The sequence below is a fragment of the Leopardus geoffroyi genome, chromosome B1 (genome assembly GCF_018350155.1).
Source record: "Leopardus geoffroyi isolate Oge1 chromosome B1, O.geoffroyi_Oge1_pat1.0, whole genome shotgun sequence".
In the NCBI taxonomy this organism is placed as follows: domain Eukaryota; kingdom Metazoa; phylum Chordata; class Mammalia; order Carnivora; family Felidae; genus Leopardus; species Leopardus geoffroyi.
The window spans coordinates 15,909,220-15,929,236 of record NC_059327.1 but is presented as its reverse complement, the minus strand read 5'-3'; the positions used below and the strand labels follow the sequence as shown (position 1 = coordinate 15,929,236).

Below are 20,017 nucleotides of genomic sequence, written 5' to 3'. Positions count from 1 at the left end.
GGCTGGTGTGGAGACAGGGGGCCTACAGTCAGGAGACCCACACTTGCTCTCAGCTCTGCCACCGTCAGGATGGTGACTGCCAACCACCTTGCCCCCCAGGATCTCCATGAAACCAGCTTTACATATTCTCCTAGGACCTTTACTGCTTCTAATGCATATGGAAGGAAACTTAAGCTGAGTACAAAGAAGGATCTTCTAATACAACTGTTTGGAAAATAAACAAAAACAAAAGGTGTCCTATAAGATGGTGACTTAGTAACCAAGCAACTAGTGAGCAATTGAGTGAGCAACCGTCACGGGTACTGAAGGGACACTTACTGCATGGAGTGCGGTCTGGATGAGATGATGATCGCGGCTGTCTCTTCCAGATTCCTGACGTTCTATGTAGTTATATGCACTGTTACTTAACGCTATTTATCATAACAAAATGTTACTTTAAAGTACGATTCTCATAGATGCTGCTATTCATATAATAAGATAATAGCGAGTTTGAGGCCAAACATTAATGCTTTCCATGTTACTTATTTTAATAATTCCTAACATAGAATGCTACCATTAAATTCCCTTTATTCTTGGCACTGATAAAATTTTCTCTTTCAAGTGCCAATAGCATGGTAATTTTCAGGGTGATCTGTTTTGCAGAGGCTAATTTGAACTTCCTTAATCAAGAAATCAAAACAGAAATGAATCTTAAGAAATTACCTTAAAATCATTGTACTTCTTAAAAAAAAAAAAAACTTTTTAAAAGGAAGAAAAAAAGAAAGACCCAACAATTCAAAATGTATCAAAATATAACTGACTCTCTCTCTCTCTGATTTTAAGGCGTGCCGTCTGAACCCTGCATTGGCAGATGAACTTCACTGTTTACTTATACATCAAAGAATTTAGATCATAATGCGTTTCAACAAAGACCATCAACCCTGGCACCTTAGAACGGTGTGTGTTTTTATAGTCGCTACGCTGTTTGCTTATTTTCTGCATCCCAAGTTACAATATCCTGGGTATTCTGATGACATGTTACCTTTGTTCTTACATCTGTAATTTTATAACTCAAAACCTTAGGTATAGGATCTGATTGCTAAATGAGTCCTTAAAGATCCAGCTCTTTGCCTACAGACTGGCCTAGATCATATCAAATAGAGAAAAACACTCCCTAAAGAAAATTATCTTTTTTTTTTTAAATACAGAGTGTCTAAAAGACTTAGTGCAGTCTTAGCTTTAATAACTTCAAAAGTATAAATGCTACAAACTTATAAAAAAAACACTGAAAAGCTTAACTCTTTAAAATTTCTTTGACCCTCACTTAGTTTTGTGAATTTTGGATTATTAATTTTAATTTGTGGTTTTTCATTAAAAATTTTTAAATTTAAGGGGCACCTGGGTGGCTCAGTCAGTTAAGCATCTGACTTCAGCTCAGATCATGATCTCGTGGTTTGTGAGTTTGAGCCCCACATCAAGCTCTGTGCTGACAGCTCAGAGCCTGGAGCCTGCTTCAGATTGTGTCTCCCTCTCTCTCTGACCCTCCCCTGCTTGCATGCGCTCTCTCTCTCTCACAAATAAATATTAAAAAATCTTTAAGATCCATAAAACTATTAAAAAGAATTTAAAGAAACTTTCAAATAATGTTCTTCAATTGTGTAGCATTTATACTTCCAAAGCAATTAAAGCTAAGACTGTACTAAGTCTTTTGGGATATCTTGTATTCTTAAAAGAAATTCTTTTAAATAGTTGGCTAATTTATTATAAACTTCAAAAAAAGTAGGTTTAAGAAACTGCTTAGAATCTTCCCTTAAAGATCTTAATGAATAAGACAATTGCTATATTCCCGATAAGATAATCAGTTAAGAGAGATGTTTCTTTGTGCTTAGACTCATTTGCTAGATTAAAAAAAACCTTAAGATTCATTTCAAAGCAAAGTAAAATGTGAAAAAAATTTCAAATCATCTCTCAATATAAGAACTGAATCTAAATATGTTAAAAATTTTAATTAGGCTTTCCTTGCATTAATGAGGTCCATAAAGATAAAAGCTGATAATACAAATAATAGGATCCACATGGAGAAGACTGTATAGCAATATATGTCTGAAACAGATACACTGAAAACAATGTCTTAAAGATACCTTATCAACACCTTCCTGTAAGCATACACTGATGTGGCTTTATTTTATAAATCACTACCATCCTTTCTGAAAGTAGGTTTAAACAGGATCTCATCTTAGTACAATTAATCCGTAGGCATCAGGCACTAAAGAAGTATGTATGGTAGAAAATTACTTGCTCTTGTCTCCTGTTCCGCTTTGTCTATGTTATTTGAACTTCATTTTGCCACTCTATAAAAAGGAAAGCAATTTCAACAGACTTAGGTCTGTGAGATGCCCTCAACGATCACATACTTCTCTCTTAAATCTCTTAAGACGGATAAACTTAAACCATTCCTGAAAACTAATCCTTTTCTTTTAAATTCTCTACCGAAGACTCCCTCATTTCCTCCAGGAACGTGATTCAATACATCAAACCCTTTGTAAGATTTCACACTACCTAGCTTACATCTCTTCTACAATATAAGCCCACTTGCTCTGCTCCTAATACCATCCATACATGGTATTCCTTCAACCATCGGAAGATCTAAATCCCCAACCAGTATTCTTTTCTCCACACTTAATCCAGTCCCTTAAGCCTGTAAGAATCCAAAAAGTGGAATGTAATAAGGCAGTGCTTGTTGGTTTTAACAGCACACTTGATAGATAAGCGAATCTTGCTTCATCCCAGAGACCACTTTTTTGACTGCCATTAAAACACAGGTCTGAGAAATCCCCAGTGTAGGAATTTGACACGCGTCATATGTGGTAATATGCTACGCTTAAGTGTCTTCAGTAAATCCGACACAGAATTCAAAATTTCAGTTTACTGTAGTTACCATAAAGGGGGTACTTCTGGCACAGACGAGCCCTTGCAAACTACCACTGCTGCAGACCGTGGCACACACCTTGACCTGTGAGGAGTCTCACTCTTTAACTCACGTTGAGTTGAGGCTTCCAGATCATTAATCTTAAAACAAAAAACAAAACAAAACTTCTAAGATTCCTTATAGCTGATAGCTCATGACGAAGTTGAAATTTACCTTCAAGAAAGATTGAGGAGTCAAAATAGTTATTTTTCTCACTTGCAGTGGACACTTGTATCTGCTATGGTTTAATTACACACAAGGTGGACATTACCAGTAACTGTGTTACGATGACATCCTGAGGCTCGGTGATTTCATTTGCTTCTCTTATCTGAATGTGTCTTTTCTACATCCCTGTGAAGGATAATTCTTACTCATACAAACAGCCAACTTTGGTTTTTTTCTCAAGGGTCATATATCATCCTGGTTTGAAAAAAAAAAGGATCAAAGAGCCGTGACTAAAAGAATCCCAAAGATAAAATTTGGTGTACTAATTTTTAATCGTTTACCTTTTAGAACTTATGTTTCATATCGAGAACTTGGCAGGTATGATCTAGTAATGCCATAATCAGTACCACTTGAGTATAGATACAGTACTTTTCTTTCATGGATTTCAAACTGAATTTTTGCCCATTATTTTGCTTTCAATGTTCCTGGGGGCTACAGAGAGGCAAGTGTTTTATTATTACTGCATGATAGATGGTGAATGTTTATTAAGTGACTTGTTCATGGCCCCACTATTGATAACAAAACACCCATACCCTGGATCTCACCTAATGCCCCACGAGTCCACAAGACCTGATGATATAATCAAGTCCCCAAAGTCCCTTAAGTCCCTTCCCACCTGTGTTTCCCTATCTCATTCCTGCCCACCCTTCAAAGCCCGGCTCCTATCCCACTCTCCTGAACACATCATTTCAAGCACTAATTTGGCTCTTCTCATTCACACTAAAAATCAGATTTTTTCACATATTCATTCTGTGTCTGGAGGAAGGCAGCCAACTGTATACTTCCTTGGAGAAATCCTTAGGTGCACAATGGGTTTGCCAAACAAAACAAAAAAATTACTCGATAAATATTTGAACTGCCTGATGTATTTTAACCTCAGTTTTTTGAGACATAAGCACCTTAAATATCATAGAGCTCTGTGATTCATTTTTATATTTTATTGCTTCAAATGCTTCAAACTATGGGAAATCTTTGGTAAAAATAAAGACAAAAAAATTTTCACAAGAACTTTACACAAAGCATTGCACAACAATGTTCTTCAATACACATGAAATAATAGAGGAATGTTCAGAGTCCTCAGTGAGGAAAGTAACTGTACAGTATTCATAGTTCTTCATTTTAAAACAAAACAGTTTTCATAAATATTTAAAATATTTCCTAAGTTCTTATCACATATTAACATCTGTATTTCAATCAGTGTGTTGAACTTATATTATTATTAAAATAAAAATAATTAACAGAAGTGTGTTTTTCTGTTACCTGTGACAGCATCAAGTTCTCCCTCCCCAACCAATTCCGCTCACTTCCCACGAAACTAGAGGGAGGTAACTAACATAAAAATCAATATGGTTCTCAATCAAGCCCTCTGCGGAAAAGAGGAAAATATTTCATGTCTATTGTTACACAGACATTTCTCTGGTGGTTTGTTTGTGCAGTCTCAGACTTGGCCAGCTTTCAGCTGATCTAAATGACTTCTCAGCTCAGGACACAGCTCAATTAGCAGCAATTCCATCAGCACCTAAACCAAGAAAGAGGAAAAAAAAAAAAAGTAGAAAAATGTGGGATTTTTCTCTAAGGGTACACACCTATGTCTAAGAGAAAAGTCTAATTTTAGGTCTAAGATGATTCTCCACGAACCACTCACTCTCAAATGAATGGAACTCATATAAACTCCATTTAATATCAGATTGATTCATTTCAGGGTCTCCTTGCCATGTCACACCATCAACAGTATTTCATATTTAACATTATAATCAGACGACTTGGAAACAGTCTGCTTTGCTGAAGTACGAAAACTGAGGAGTCACACAAAAAGGTGATGCGCATCTGGTCTGAGAGAAGGACGGACTGCGCGCCGGAGGCATGGTTTTTCCCTTTTCTTTTACCAAACTGAACAACTGAACAGTCAGATGACAATGAAGCACAGTACATAAATGGGGTGAGAGTTATAAGCAACAAGAACGATTAAGTATGCAACCCCCACATGTGAACAGAAATGTAAAACTGAATTAACAGTAAATCCTCTGGTTGCCTTTCAATTACTCACAAATAACAGATGCTTATTGGCTCTTGTTTCCTGCAGTGCGTTGAAGATTTTTATTATACCATGCCGGGCATTTTGCTGTCCAACGAGGCTCTGAAGCGTATCTGAAAAATCAGGTTTACATTCTGTGCTACTACTGACAAAAAGTTTACAATCCATGCATATTCAGTGAAGGAGACAGGACACAGTGTACCCGCAACAAATAAAGGCACTGGGGCAGGAGGGACATGAACGATCAGTTCTCTCAAATGTTTAAAGAGAAAATAAGTCTATTTACAAGTTTTCGACATCAGGCATTTATACAAATTACAATTTGAATACATTGCTACCCAATTAAAAAGTAACCTCTCTAAACAGTGTTACTCCGGCAGGATTTTTAAAGCACAAAACTTGTTATCTGTTCTAAAACATTTTTCTAATTAAAGAAAGCATTACAACCACTACTGTTCTCATTAAGATTCTCAGTATAATTTCTTAGCAAGGGACAAGTTTTAAAAGAAAAAAACTGATTATTTTGTTTTTCAACGTAAATAACGTTTTCTGAGAGATATAAATGAAAAACGCCTTAATAAAGTTAGTTCCCTTTGTGTCACTGTACGTTTCAGGATCAGAACCTAGGCCTCACCTGGAATGTTCTCAAGCAGCTTCTGCTGTGCTCTCTGTTTTGTTTCCTGACTTTGTTCTTCGCTTCTGATTGTGGTTGGAGGCGCCAATTTCCCATGTGGCCAAAAAGCATCCCGGAAAACGTTGATGTAGTAAACCAACATTTGCTCACTGAAAATCCAGTTCACGGTGTCCCGGATTTGTCTTTTAAGAGAAAAACGTTTCTTGGATGACGTTTTGAAAAATGTTATCCTCTATTCTCGCAAGGCATTTATCAGTGGGTAGGTGAAGATACAGCCTGATCTACACGTTTGATGAATAAACTAGGAATTGAATTTTTAAACTCTGGCTCTGAAAGATATTTTTTATTTTGGTGGTGCTGGGTAACCATTCATCTCTCGAGCTCACATGTCCATCAGTGCTGAGCTCTCCAAATGTTTGCCACACGGTACCTGCAATCTGTAAGGACAAGAACTAAGAGGAAACTGATTTGTCTGAAGCTGGCAACTACTCTGTGCACAGTGCTTCACACACCAATTTCTCCAGGAAGTGGTATAAACTGAAAACATGCATTCATTTGAAGACTGTTCAAAGTGGTGTGGAAAACTTTCCTGAGCTCCTGGAGTCTTGGGGAGGAACCTAGCTATTTTCGCTGTCTCTTGTGTCGCCCTGGCAGATCCTGCTGGGCCGAGTGCTCTGACCCAGCGTAAACATTTCGCGTGCTCACGAGGCGAGGAGAAAAAAAGATACCACCTTTCACCCTAAAGTGAAGGACTCCAGAAAGATAAACTGCTATCTAGTGTATTTCACATTTCCCTGGGAATGTAGGTTGGGCAGACATTTGACTTGCACACTTAACAAATAAATGGCTTTTAGCCGGTTCTCCCCTGTTTCATTAGTCATTAGAAAAATTCTAACCCGTGACAGGATTTCTACTGTCGAGAGACAAGTAACACAGTTCAAAGACCCCAAGAGAGGTTGGAGGGTGAAAAGGAGGAAAGAATCGTCTTGACGATGCCAGAAAGACATGAAATTTCAAACTCAATTCATGAATTACAATAAATCAAAAAGCCTTTAAAGAATCTGACTTCCCAACCTGATTTTTAGAGGGGCAATGTAAGGCTTTCAGAAACAGTATCTGAAATAGATGTTTCAAGCCTCGTACTTTGCATAGTTATCAGCTACCACTGTGGTCTAAACTCTGCTATGAGTTAAAACTGGATTAATTCTGTTTATAACTGCATGTCTCCTAAGATACTTCCCTATGCTGCCTAGAACTGGGCAATTCATATCTAGACCAAATAAAAGAATTGTATTAATTTAATGGGACTTCTGCTTTAAGAGAGAACCTACCAACCTGCCTGCCTGCCTAAGAAAAATCCACGTAAAAACGCAGACACCTTCCGCTGCCCCCCTACCCAGTCTTGTTTTGAGTTACTCACTGGCACTACATGAAGAAAATTTCACTTTGCAACTCAAAATTAGGTAAGTGACTCTTACCAAAGGCCATCACCTACGTATTTTCTATCAATTTAAGTCTGACTCTCAATTAGCCAAAACCAAAGGAAGCTTCTGAATCAATCCTGGTATGTGAAATTATAGTTGGGACAAGGCACGAGGCACATACTGTGCTGCTGCTTCATTTTGTGATGTGTTCTCTCTGCTAAAGGCAAAAATAGCAAAGGGCCAGGTGCTCCATCATTTCTCTGCCTGATAAAAAGCCCACTGAAATGAACGGCCTGAAAACTCTCTACATGACGCCTCTCCTCCAAGCCCCACAAAAATAACTGCTAATGGATTCACCACACACAGACCGCCACTGCTCATTTATAATTAAGAGCCAATATCATAAATCGGAGCAAGGAAAGTGTGCATGATTTGCTGAAACTGAAAAGGAAAATAAATCAGCACGTCTGGAGTACTGGGAAATACGGGGCCATTTTGGAATTTTCTTTATCCAAAGCCCATCTATGTAACAGTTAAGAAGTTTGCCTTAGATTGAAATGGTAAGTTAAACAGGCCATCTTTCTGACGAAAACAAAAGCCTATGATACTAAGTCAACTAAATATGCTACTAATACCATTTGTTAAAAAATCTGACAAGTAAATTTTGCTTCTGACCACAAGGAAAATATATTCTATTTGGGAATGAATAAAAAGATAACTTGCTCTTTACTGTTTCCCTTAAAAACGTATAAGATTACCTGATAACCATGTGTACAAAGTCACTATGATGGTTTTAACAGCTCATCTTTCACTAGGGAAAATCTGGTAATTTCATCTTAAAATATTTTGCTGTACAAAAAAACTGACTTTCCCCCCTTATCTTTTAGCAAGTAATTCACATTTTTATTGTACAGGAAGTCATAAGAGTACTGGATATAGAGTTAAACTCTCATGTGTATGGATAATGTACCATTGCTTAGAATATACACATGGCTTACAATGGTGGTATATGTCCACATATCTCAATGGATGGGTATTAAGATATGAACTAATAAAAGCAATTACCACTTTAATGTTACCCCAACTCGGGGGGAAAAAAAAAACACATATGGTTTGCATTTCCCTCCAAATAAATACCTGCCAGATGATGTTCATTGCACTTTCATTTTGGCTTAGAGTCTAAGCCTTAAACTGATTCCCATCATGCAACATAAAAACACTATACCCAAGATACTCAAACTGGTCATCATGATCAAAAGAGAACTTTACAGAACAGAACTTTTAGGGTCTTAGGGTTTTTTTGTTTTTTTAATTTACTTTTTTTTTTTTTTTAACTAATCTCTACACCCAACATGGGGCTTGAACTCACAACCCTGAGATCAAGAGTCACACGCTCCACCCACTGAGCAGACAGGTACCCCTACAGAACAGAATTTCCTGACCCTGTCAGCCAGAATGCTGAAGCTAGCTCAAGCTTTTATCATCTAGTTCACCATGCATCCTGTGGGAGAAATTCTTTCCCTATCCAATCTTAGAATCCTAATGGAAACAAAATGAGAAAATATAATACCTTCAGCTAGAGAGATCCCCGGCTACTATATCACAAGGTAATTTGATTTTTAAGGCAAAGAGTAAGGCATTAATTCAAACATTCATTTCATGAAACTCACTTGTTGATGGTTCTTCCAAAAGTGACCTGAACGAGAGCAATTAATGTTCTTCTCACCCATTTAAACACTAAAATAGAAATGGGGAGAAAAGAATTTATCACAGTATATCACAATTATGACATTTTCGGAGCTGCACAAAGCATAAATCTTACCATTTGACTCAATCTGAGTTCTGACACCAAGTAATGACTAGGGTATCTGCAGAATTTGGGTCCAGGTTAGCAAACTGCTGTCAAAAAAAACTTCTTCTAAGCCTTCATTTTCCACATAGTAACCGATGAGATGAAACCTAAGAGTTTTTATAGCTTTTCAATGCCTAAACAACAGCTGAGCCAGCGAATGGAAACAATACTCTACTTCACCATGTCCCCAGGCCACTTACCCGTCTGTTTTCCACCAGCAGACACTGCAAAGCCTATTTTAGGTTTCTGTCTGGCTTGTTGAACCCAATTTTCTAACACACTGCTCTGAGTGAGAAATATCTGTGGTCAAATGTTGACAAATATTTTGAAATATGAATGAGCTGATGGGCCTAACTTCCCTTTTGGAGAGCCGTTTGTAGATCACTCCATACTTTTATGTATCTTATGCCCTTGGGAGAAAGGTGAACTGTCAAGAGCTGGGACCCTGAGTGAGCTGTGACTCTGGCGCACTCCTGTGCCACTTCCCAGAGCAGCTGGGCACAAATCATCTTCTCTGAGCCTCAGTTTCCTCATCTGTTCAAGGACATGTGTTTTGCTTTACAAATCTTGTTGATATTTTACGCGAGTGCTGTGAAAGTTTCGACAGACCTAAACTTTAATTACCAACATGAAGACACATTTTTAAAGGTACAGAATATGAATATAAAACAGAAGAAGGCAAAAAAAATGCTGGGAGGATGTTTTAGGTCTGCAAATTGGAATCTAAACCAAATTTTCCATCTATGTAAATTCACATCCATTCACTGAAATGTTTAGTTACTCACACATAAGCAAATGAGAAATTCAGGCTTGGCTCTTAGAGTTCGGGGCTCCTGCCCCAGTAGGAAAACCTAAAAGGGACTAAATCCACAAACACCTCTGTACGAGGCAAACCACCCAAACAAAATCAACAATCAACACAGACTTGGCCCTAGACTTTTAGAACATTCCAAAGTCATTTCTAACTTTTTAAATGGATCTAAGTACCCAGCTAAAGTAGTGTTGTTAACCTGTCAAGTAAGAGTCAAGTCTTAGAATCAGAACTATGCTTCAAAGGTGCCTTAAATTTTTTATGGAATTCAGAGCACTCTGATAGCACGCAGACTCGTTCACTTTAGGCTGGGAGCAGCACGTCTGCCAGTGCTGATAACCTCACTCTGGCTTTCCAGGGCAGAAGAGACGCAGCTCATACTGTCATGGAAACTGGTCTGGATCACCCCAGAAGAACCAAATGGCACTTGGAGATCTTGGAAGGCAGGAGGTTTATTTTACACCGGTGGGCTCAGAGGAGATCATTCTCCGGAGGTCTGAGCCCAGAGTGTCAACAGAGGGGACAATTTATAGTCTGTTACTTCCGCATTCCTCATTAGTAGTAATTTGGTACATGTGGCAAGCAGGGAGGGAAGAAGAACCTGGAAGGGGAGTCTTAGGGCAGGGGCTGGAATTTCCTTCTCAATACTGTCATCAGCCATCTTATAACAGATTTTTCTCTATCAATATGCAGAGGGTCTGAGGACACAGGCAGCTCTAAGAATGCCTGACGGCCAAGCGACACTTCTACGTTTTTTAAAAGGCTGTATTACTGATCCCCTTTTGTACACTGAACTAGAGCAGGAACCAAAAATGTCTTTGGTACAAATTCTCTCCCAGCACTGATATGCCTTTACTCCCTTCTTCCAATCCTCTCCCGGTCCCCATTCCCCATACTGCACAGGAATCAGCCCTATTCTTCCTTCCAAGGACTCATCTGTTCAGACACATAAGCAGCTGCAGCAACACTGGCATTTTGCTGATGGCAAATATATCACATCTCATTATAAATGATGTTCTATTTATTCCCCTCTGAAATGTCACTAGCAAAACCAAATATGCTTCTAAGCAGGCATGTGGTAGAGGAAATCCAAGCTGCAAAGACAAGACTTTGGGCCCTACGCCCATCCATCATGTCTCTGGATCCCTTTGTTTCACAAAGAGCACACTGACCAAAGGCTACAATGGTGCTTCCTCATTCTTATCAACTCCGTGGGAAATGGGGAAGACTCATGATTTAATGAGCCAGATTTCACTGACGAAGAGTCAGATTTTGGGTGGAGAACTAGTTTTTCCTGCCTATGCTGTACCTAGTTAAACATCAGTATATATCTTAGAGCCTCTAAAACATAGAACAGGGATAGATAGCTTTTTCATCTGAAAGGATCTTTGGTATTTGGATGATATTCTATCACAGATTACTTCTTCATTTAACCATCCGCCATTTCTAAAGTTTAGCCTAGTTCCAAATTTCCATTATTGAAATTATGCTAAAATGAACATCCTTACGTATAAATCTCTGCCTGCAGTTTAGAACTGGGTCTATGGCTTAATGTGAATTACATTTTTGGAACCCCTGCGGTGTAAGTTCACCGAAGAAAGAAGCTACATCTAATATACTTTTCTTTCTCCTTACAGAGTGATCTCTAAAACATATGCTCCCAAAGCGTTTGCTGATTGTTTTAGCTCTGGCTTATTAATGACTAAAATAATTAATTCTGGCACTTAAAATTTTCTTGCCTGTTCATCCATCAGTGCATCCATCCAGGCATTTTATTGATCACTGACTATGGATGAGGCATCACAGTAGATAGTGAGGACTAAGACACATAAAACATGTTCAAACTTGCAATAGTACTTGAAGTTTTTTCATCTCCTAATAATCCTTTAACTAACATATTAAGGGATATACAAATAAGAAGGGAAGCCCAGCTCCATTTCCTATACAGGACCAACCCCCAGCCCATACTCTTCACCCCAAGGGAAAAGCTGCTAATCTGGGTAGACAGCACAAGACAGTCACAGGACAACATATTACTGGCTGGTGGCATTACGAGGCCTTACCAACGCTTACTCCTCACATGGGTTTCCTCTTATAGGTGGTCGGCTGTGACTTCAGGCACCTGTCCTATCTCTAGCTAGTCCTGAGGCTCTCGGTACACGGAGCACACTGATCTCAGGGTTCAGAGTGTTGGGGGGCTGTGGAAGGTGAGCGTGGGCAGAGGGCCTTATTCAGGACTCAAGACTCAGCCACCCAGTACAGTTTGACCTTTTATCCAAGTAATACTCTGGGAGAGAAGCACCTGTGTGGGTCTTAACACGAATACTTTGATTCTGTTTTTGCCCTTGTTTCTGCCAAGTACATCTCCCTCAGGTACCGCTAGGGTGACATTTCTCAACCTTGACGCTCTTTTGGACCGGACAGCTCTTTGTTGCGGGCGGTGCCCCGGGCCCTGGAGGAGGTTTGGTGGCATCCCTGGCCTCTCTCCACAAGATGCCAGGAGCACCATCCCCCAGGCTGTAACAACCAAAAGTGTTTCCAGATATCACCAAATGTCCCCTGAGGGACAAAATTCCCCCACCCTTCCACTGATAACCACTTCTCAACAGGGACAGAGGTAGCCGAAAGGCAGGCCTGAGGCATTTCCTGTGTCCCTGACCAGAGTATACCCTCACAGCACCAAAACCTTACCTTTATTAACAGGGCTCCTTCCCTGACTATGCACAATTATAAAGCAATGAGGCTATGCTAAACCACATAAAAAAGAAATTCAAAGCATTCTATCTGTATTCAGAAGAACACAGTAGAGGGTAACTCAGGACCCAAAGCTCCCCAAGTACAGAGGTTGTGGCCTCGGGTTCTCCCACAGTATCTGGTTGGCTCGTAAATGTGTTTGCTGATGAGTGAATGGATATAGATAGAAATGTGATTCAGGAATAAAGGGGTATTATGAGTGTATGGGTGGGGGTGGGTGTGTGACCACTTAAATAAATCACAAAGAGGCTTACTTCCTCGAAGTTCAAAGATCTCCCCAATCAACATGAAACATGGCTCAGCCAAGGCATCTTTCCTCCCATCCATATCATCACCATAATCTGACAGGTCACTGTCCTCCTCTGTCTCCTCCTGGGGGTACAGAAAGGTCAGAGGAAGTCACTTATCCAAGAAAGTTGTTAGAGTTGTTCTTTTCTTTCACATGTAAATTCCAACCTATGGGCTCACATTTCAACCTTAAACACTCATTTGACTTTCCTACATACAGAAATCTATGCATTCTCAACGCGGGGCAAAATGTGTATCTAACCCCAGGGAAAAGCTTGATGTTAAAGGCTTATTCAAGGTTTAAAATAATTTTGAAAAACCTCTGTCACTGTATTAGTGAGGAGTGAATTAGTAGATAACAAAATAGTTTTCTAACCACTTTGAGTTTCAAAAGTAAGCCTTTTTTTTTTTTTTTTTTTTTCCCCCAACGTTTATTTATTTTTTTTGGGACAGAGAGAGACAGAGCATGAACGGGGGAGGGGCAGAGAGAGAGGGAGACACAGAATCAGAAACAGGCTCCAGGCTCTGAGCCATCAGCCCAGAGCCTGACGGGGGGCTTGAACTCACGGACCGCGAGATCGTGACCTGGCTGAAGTCGGACGCTTAACCGACTGCGCCACCCAGGCGCCCCAAAAGTAAGCCTTTTTAACTTAAAAGTCATGATTTTAAATTCGCTGTTTGTTAAAATGTTTTTTTTAATTCCCTGTTTTTTTTAAATGTCTTTTTTTTTTTTGATGTTTATTTTTTGAGAGAGAGAGAGAGAGAGAGAGAGACAGAGGGTGAGCAGGAGAGGGGCAGAGAGAGAGGGAGACACAGAATCTAAAGCAGGCTCCAGGCTCCGAGCTGTCAGCACAGAGCCCGACGTAGGCTCGAACTCACAAACTGCAAGATCATGACCTGAGCCAAAGTCAGACGCTTAACCGACTGAGCCACCCAGGCTCCCCAGTAATGTCATCATTTTAAAGCTCTGACTCAAGCTCTAATTCTGTACTTCAGTCAGTCTCATTTTCTGATCTGTGTATCAGCAAGTTTCAGTTCAAAACTCATTATTTGCCAGGTACCAGGCTACTGCAAATAGGGGTGATGTGGATCCAGACTTTCGGCGGCCCACAGCGATCTGGGGAGACTGACAAATATACATGCAGCTGTTTCTACACAGAGGGCGAAGTGCTGTCACAGAAGCACAAACACGGGCAGTGGAAGGAGAGCTGAGCATCATTCTGATGTCTGCAGAGGCAACAGCTGAAGCTGTGAACCACACAGAGGGCTAGTAACAGCACTGTGGGGGACAGGCGGGGCAGGGGAAAGGACTGAGAAGTCAGAGGCAGGAGGAGTTTCCAAAACTTCACAGCATCATCAAATACTGCAGAAGAGGGGGAAGAAGGTGAAAACAGAGAGGAAGCCGCTGGATCGGGCCGTGGGCACTCACTCTTAGAGATAATCTCATAGTGACTGAGCCATAAGGTAAACTCCAAGAGGTTCAGGAATAAACGGGAGGTCATGGAGGAAAGCTAACCGACTACGGGCAGACATGACATATATGGCTCCGAGGGGCAGAGGTGGGAGAGATGCTTGGGGGGTGAGCAGGTTTACACAGAGACCCGAGCACCGGTGTGGATATGCTCTGTGGGGTGTCCAGATTTCTCTCAGCTCAGAATGCAGTAAAGTAGCATGCTCCTGTCCATCATCCACGCCTTCTGTCCGAACTTGTTAAACCAATCCTGGTGAAGAGGCAGTAGCATTTGGCGATGAACACCAAGGAGGTAATGAATGTCTCCATAAGGAGACACCAAATTTCAGCAATGGTCTTGAGCAATTTGCTGAAGAGCCAAAGATGGGGCTTCAGTGTCCTAAATATAGCTAGAAGCTGGCTCTGCAGGGAAGCCTGAGCTCTAGAATACAAGATCGTTGGGGTGCCTGGGTGGCTCAGTCGGTTGGGAGTCCGACTTCAGTTCAGGTCATGATCTCACAGCTCGTGGGTTTGAGCCCTGCGTCAGGCTTTGTGCTGACAGCCCAGAGCCTGGAGCCTGTTTCGGATTCTGTGTCTCCCTCTCTCTCTGCCCCTCCCCTGTTCACGCTCTGTCTCTGTCTCTGTCTCAAGAATAAATAAACATTAAAAAAAAAAATTTAGAACACAAGATCGCAAATGTCTGCAGCCTCTCTCTATTCACTTCTTTACCCATGAATATCACTCCTAGACTCATCTTCCTTCAGAATATTCCATGACCTTCCATTCCCTGAAAATAAGTTCTGACCACCTCAGCTTGGCATGACCTTGCCCCCGGCCCCTTCTGCTTTTTGCCTAATATTCCATTAATTAGCTCCCTCCAGACGCCCTCCTCTCTAGTCCCATGACCTACTGACTGTCCCTCTCATACCGGCCTCCCCATAATGACGACCCACAACTCCAGGGATGGCTGGTCCACCACCTTTACAGGGGCTCCCAAACAACTTCGCATCCACATTTCGCCTACCGATCTTGTTATCCTACCGATCTTGTTATTACTCTTTGCTGTATCATAACTCTTGCAAGTGGCTTATAGGGGAGCACAAGCAGGTGTCCCCAAAGTATGACAGCCATAATAACTGAAAATGGATGTACCTGCTCCCCGATGCCCCACCAGTAGGATGCTTTCAACAAATATCTGGTACTTAAAACAGCCTTCAAAAAGATGTGCCTAAGTCTGCAAGAATGGCACAATTGGGGTGCACGTGTGGCTCAGTCAGTTGAACATCCAACTCCCGATTTCGGCTCAGGTCATGATCTCATGGTCCTGAGATAGAGCCTTGGGTCCGGCTCCGCAGTGAGCGTGGAGGCTGCTTGGGATTCTCTGTCTCTCCCTCTCTCCCTGCCCCTCCCCCACTTTCTCTGTCTCTGTCTCTCTCTGTTTCTCTCTCAAAATAAAGAAACATTTTTTAAAAAAATGGCACCTTTCAACAGCTTACCTCTTGATGTGAGAAGAAGTCGCGAGGAAGTCTTTCCAAAAATGAGGATAATGAAAAAGTGGATTTTTTCCCCTGCACATCAATAACCTTGAGGTAGTCAGGAGAAGGGCTCAAAAAGGCATAAAGTGCTTCACTCTGACACAGTCTTTCATCTGAAAGCAGATTCTGCGGAGGAAAGAGGGTGGGTTACTCCCAGGGAGGACTACACCTAAACTGCTGGAAACCAGCACAGATAACAGGCGAGCGAGGCACAGAGGACTGCGCTGGGGATTTACCTCCCCGATTCTGAACCCCAAACCGCTTCCCTCTCCTGCTGAAACAGAACATCTGAAATTAACTGCAGTGATCTCGACCCTCTCCTGGGAAACTGGAGCACCCTAATCATCCTGCTCGTGGGGGATGCGGCGTGGACAACAGAACGCACTCGGTTTGCACCACAACAAAGAACTCCTGCTTTGCACACAGCTGACAGACCTGGGGCCACTGCCTCTGAACGTCACCTTCACCCGCCTGTGTTGGAACACCTTACACACCACCCACTGCGCAAGGACCCTCTGCGCGCTGACAGCACGAAGCCTGCTTGGGATTCTGTCTCCCTCTCTCTCTGCCCTTCCCCAACTTGTGATCTCTCTCTCCCTCTCTCTCAAAAATAAACCTTAAATAAAAAACAAACAAATAAATACTCGAAAAAACACAATACAGGATTTAGGATTAAAGAGACCAATGGTGGGGCGCCTGGGTGGCTCAGTCAGTTGGGTGTCCAACTTCGGCTCGGGTCATGATCTTGGTGCTGGTGGGTTCGGGCCCCGCGTCAGGCTCTCTGCTGACAGCCTGGGGTCTGGAGCCTGCTTCGGATTCTGTGTCTCTCTCTTTCTGCCCCTCCCTTGCTCATGCTCTGTGTCACTCTCTCTCAAAAATAAATAAACATTGAAAAAAAACTTAAAAAAAAGAGACCAATGGGAAATAGTGCCCCATTTATGATGTAATCTCTCTGGGGTAGAGGGACACTGGGAGCACTGTGCTTCTGCTATGACAGCCTGGGGTGGCAGAAGATGTTAGGTTCTAATTTTTTTTTTTTAATGTTTATTTATTTTTGAGACAATGTGAGAGAGTGCAAGCAGCGGAGGGGCGGACAGAGGGAGACACAGAATCTGAAGCAGGCTCCAGGCTCTGAGCTGTCAGCCCAGAGCCCAACGCGGGGCTTGAACTCACGAACCGTGAGATCATAACCTGAGCTGAAGTCGGACGCTTAACCGACTGAGCCACTCAGGCGCCCCAAGAGGTTAGGTTCTAGTCTCAGTGGACTTGGTCCCTGACAGTCACATGACATTTGTTCAGGCAAAGGTTGAAATCTGATAAACTCTATGACCTTCTCTAGAACAAGTATTTCCGAGAACACCCCATACTGCCACACAGGGGACAGGGGGTCCAAGGGTGCGACCAACATTCCAGTGGTTGTTAGCTTCCTGTGTCCTGCATGAAGACTGGACTGGAAATAGGAACGTTCTGACTCAGATGGAGGGAAGGAGGTTAATGCGGATGAGGAGTGGGTGTCACTACCGCCTTCCCTGGCCCCGGAGCCCAACAGATAGGCCTTTATTCCTTTTACAAAGCATCAAATGTTCACTTGTATGTAAGGATAGATTACAAGGAGTGAGATACTCTCCCCCTAACTTGATTTCCTTTAGCTGATCTATACTCTCCAGCACTATTTTATAAGATAGCAAGAAATGACTAAATCTTGAACTTAATACAATCAATATAAAGAAATCATTAAGGGTAATAAGACTTTGGCCTAAATTATATTCAATTATGAAGGAAAATAATCAAATTAAATACATAGGAAAAGTCAGAAATTCTCAAAGATGTCTGTGGGGCAAGGTATAATTGTTTTTTAACTTTTTTTTTTTAAGTAGCCTCTATCCCCACATGGGGCTCAAACTCATGACCCTGAGACCAAGATCAAGATCAAGAGTTGCTTGCTCTACCAACTGAGCCAGCCAGGCACCCCCTGGGGTTTTATAGTGTTTAAGCTCTTTGGGGATGGCATCCCATTCCCAACTCCTTCCCACAAACACCTAGAGTACATTGTTCTATTCTAGTGAAGATCTAAGGTGACTATCCAGTTAAGGGGTGATGGAGAAAGGTGTAAGGCACTCCAAGAACAGTGCTGTGCACACGCACACCAAGAAGCAGGACAGAGCACCGCTGGAGGCGGAAGGCTGGTGTAAGCAGTCTATTCCTATACGTCCACAGGAATGAAGAAAGACACATGCATGGCCGAGAATGACTATCTAGATTATTAAATATCTGTATGGTTAGTTTGCTTCAATAGGGAACCATTTGTCATAAATAAACATTCAAGTACACACATGCTCACTGGAATCCCTTTTTCTGGAAGGTCCTGTGAACCCAATAAAAGACTAAGCATTTTACATCTTTTCCTGTTTGCAGTTGGTGGGATAATATTTGAAATAACAGTCTGCAGTGTAACCTTCCGAAATACATTCAATAGTTAGTGCTTTCAAATAGTCTTTGAGGAAATGGGAAAACAATCCAAATCTGTACTTCCTGGTTTGAAAACCTCTTGATTACAAGACAAAAGGCCACTTGCAACTAGTTTCATCTGGCTTAGCTGCAGGTTATTCTTGCTCTGGGCTGTGCCCACATGACCTACCAGTGGCGGCAGGGTCACAGAGTGTGGTTTCTCTCCTGGCACAACAGCAGAACTCACTAACCCATTTCCATCACCCACAATCCAATAAGGGTACATATCCGCCCTCCCTGCACCCAGAAAGTGCAGGCACAGAGTGTTGTGTCTTGTTTCACGAACAAGATCTTTAACTCATCTGAATGATTCAATCGGTTACTATGTTGGAGAGGGTTTAATGATTTCCTAGACATTCTGAATCAGCAACAAAATGGTAGGATTTCAGTTTTAAATTCTCTTGTAAGAGCATTTAAACACTGATGATTCTCTAACCCAGTTCTGCCATAATTAAACTCAGAACATTTTTCTACGGTGCAAATTGTTTTATTTCCCAAGGGAGGTTTATATATTATATACTATACACACATATTATATAATATTATAAAAAATAATTTTAGGAAACAAAAACTTCCCTTGGGAAATAACATAATTTGTATCTTGGAAAACTTTAGAATACACACATATGAACATATTTAGAGAGAGACAGACAGAGACAGAGGGAAAGAAGAAGATATGAATATAAGGGGAAAAAAGTCAAAGCAACTCTGACATTAACTTATTTTTTTATAAAATTTTTTTTTTCAACATTTATTTATTTTTGAGAGAAAGAGCACGAGTGGGGGAGAGGCAGAGAGAGAAGGAGACAGAATCTGAAGCAGGCTCCGGGCTCTGAGCTGTCAGCACAGAGCCCGACGCAGGGCTAGAACTCACAAACTGTGAGATCATGACCTGAGCCAAAGTCAGATGCTTAACCAACTGAGTCACCCAGGCGCCCCTGACGTTAACTTATTTTAACAACGACCCATACTTCTGATTCAATGACTATATTTGAATATAGCCTTTACTAAGAATTTGGCAACATCCACTATTTAAAATCTCAGGACTTCTAGCTACCATATATAGGCAAAAAGTGTTTCACAAGGCAAAGTTCAATGCCTCCCAAAAGAGCTTTGGGGGTCCATGGTTTGAGTAACTTAACTATACTCTGTATATATAGAGGGCCCAGCAAAGGAAAAATATATAATGGTTGCTACTAAGGATCGTGTATCTTTGGCCTTATTCTCTAAAAACAGACTGAAGACAAATAATAAAGCATTCAGAGGAACTTAGGAGAAGGTCTTTAGGACCTCAGAGTAGGCAAAGATTTCCTAACAAGCAGAAAGGCAAAACCACAAGAGAAAAAATTGGTATTTTGGACTAAATTAAAATTAAGAACTTCAGTTCATTAAAATAAGTCATTAAGAGAGCGAAAAGGCCATCCACAGAAAGGGAGAAGGTATCTGCAACATAAATGGTTTGATAAGATTTATGTCCAAATCACATGCAGAACTCCCACAAAGTGGTAGGGAAAAGACAGGAGACAGGACAGAAAAGCAGACTCGACTTGGCCA

General features: G+C 41.2%; 2 protein-coding genes across 8 annotated transcripts in view; one reads left to right on the top strand and one right to left on the bottom strand.

The window, feature by feature from the left end:
- Positions 1-6,162, top strand: part of LOC123585523 (LRP2 binding protein) — a 38,275-nt gene extending 32,113 nt beyond the window's left edge. For all 6 annotated transcript variants that reach the window (XM_045453806.1, XM_045453815.1, XM_045453791.1 and 3 more), the window contains 3 exons: positions 823-936; positions 4,875-5,111; positions 5,256-6,162. In XM_045453806.1, coding sequence (XP_045309762.1) covers positions 823-888 — 66 coding nt within the window. In that variant the 3' untranslated portion in view covers positions 889-936; positions 4,875-5,111; positions 5,256-6,162. The remainder of the gene's footprint in view (positions 1-822; positions 937-4,874; positions 5,112-5,255) is intronic.
- The window catches only part of SNX25 (sorting nexin 25), a 132,938-nt gene continuing 117,016 nt past the window's right edge, over positions 4,096-20,017 (bottom strand). For both annotated transcript variants that reach the window (XM_045453741.1, XM_045453746.1), the window contains exons 14-19: positions 15,917-16,081; positions 12,937-13,054; positions 8,936-9,002; positions 5,842-6,023; positions 5,220-5,320; positions 4,096-4,691 (exon numbers count right to left, since the gene is read on the bottom strand). In XM_045453741.1, coding sequence (XP_045309697.1) covers positions 4,611-4,691; positions 5,220-5,320; positions 5,842-6,023; positions 8,936-9,002; positions 12,937-13,054; positions 15,917-16,081 — 714 coding nt within the window. In that variant the 3' untranslated portion in view covers positions 4,096-4,610. The remainder of the gene's footprint in view (positions 4,692-5,219; positions 5,321-5,841; positions 6,024-8,935; positions 9,003-12,936; positions 13,055-15,916; positions 16,082-20,017) is intronic.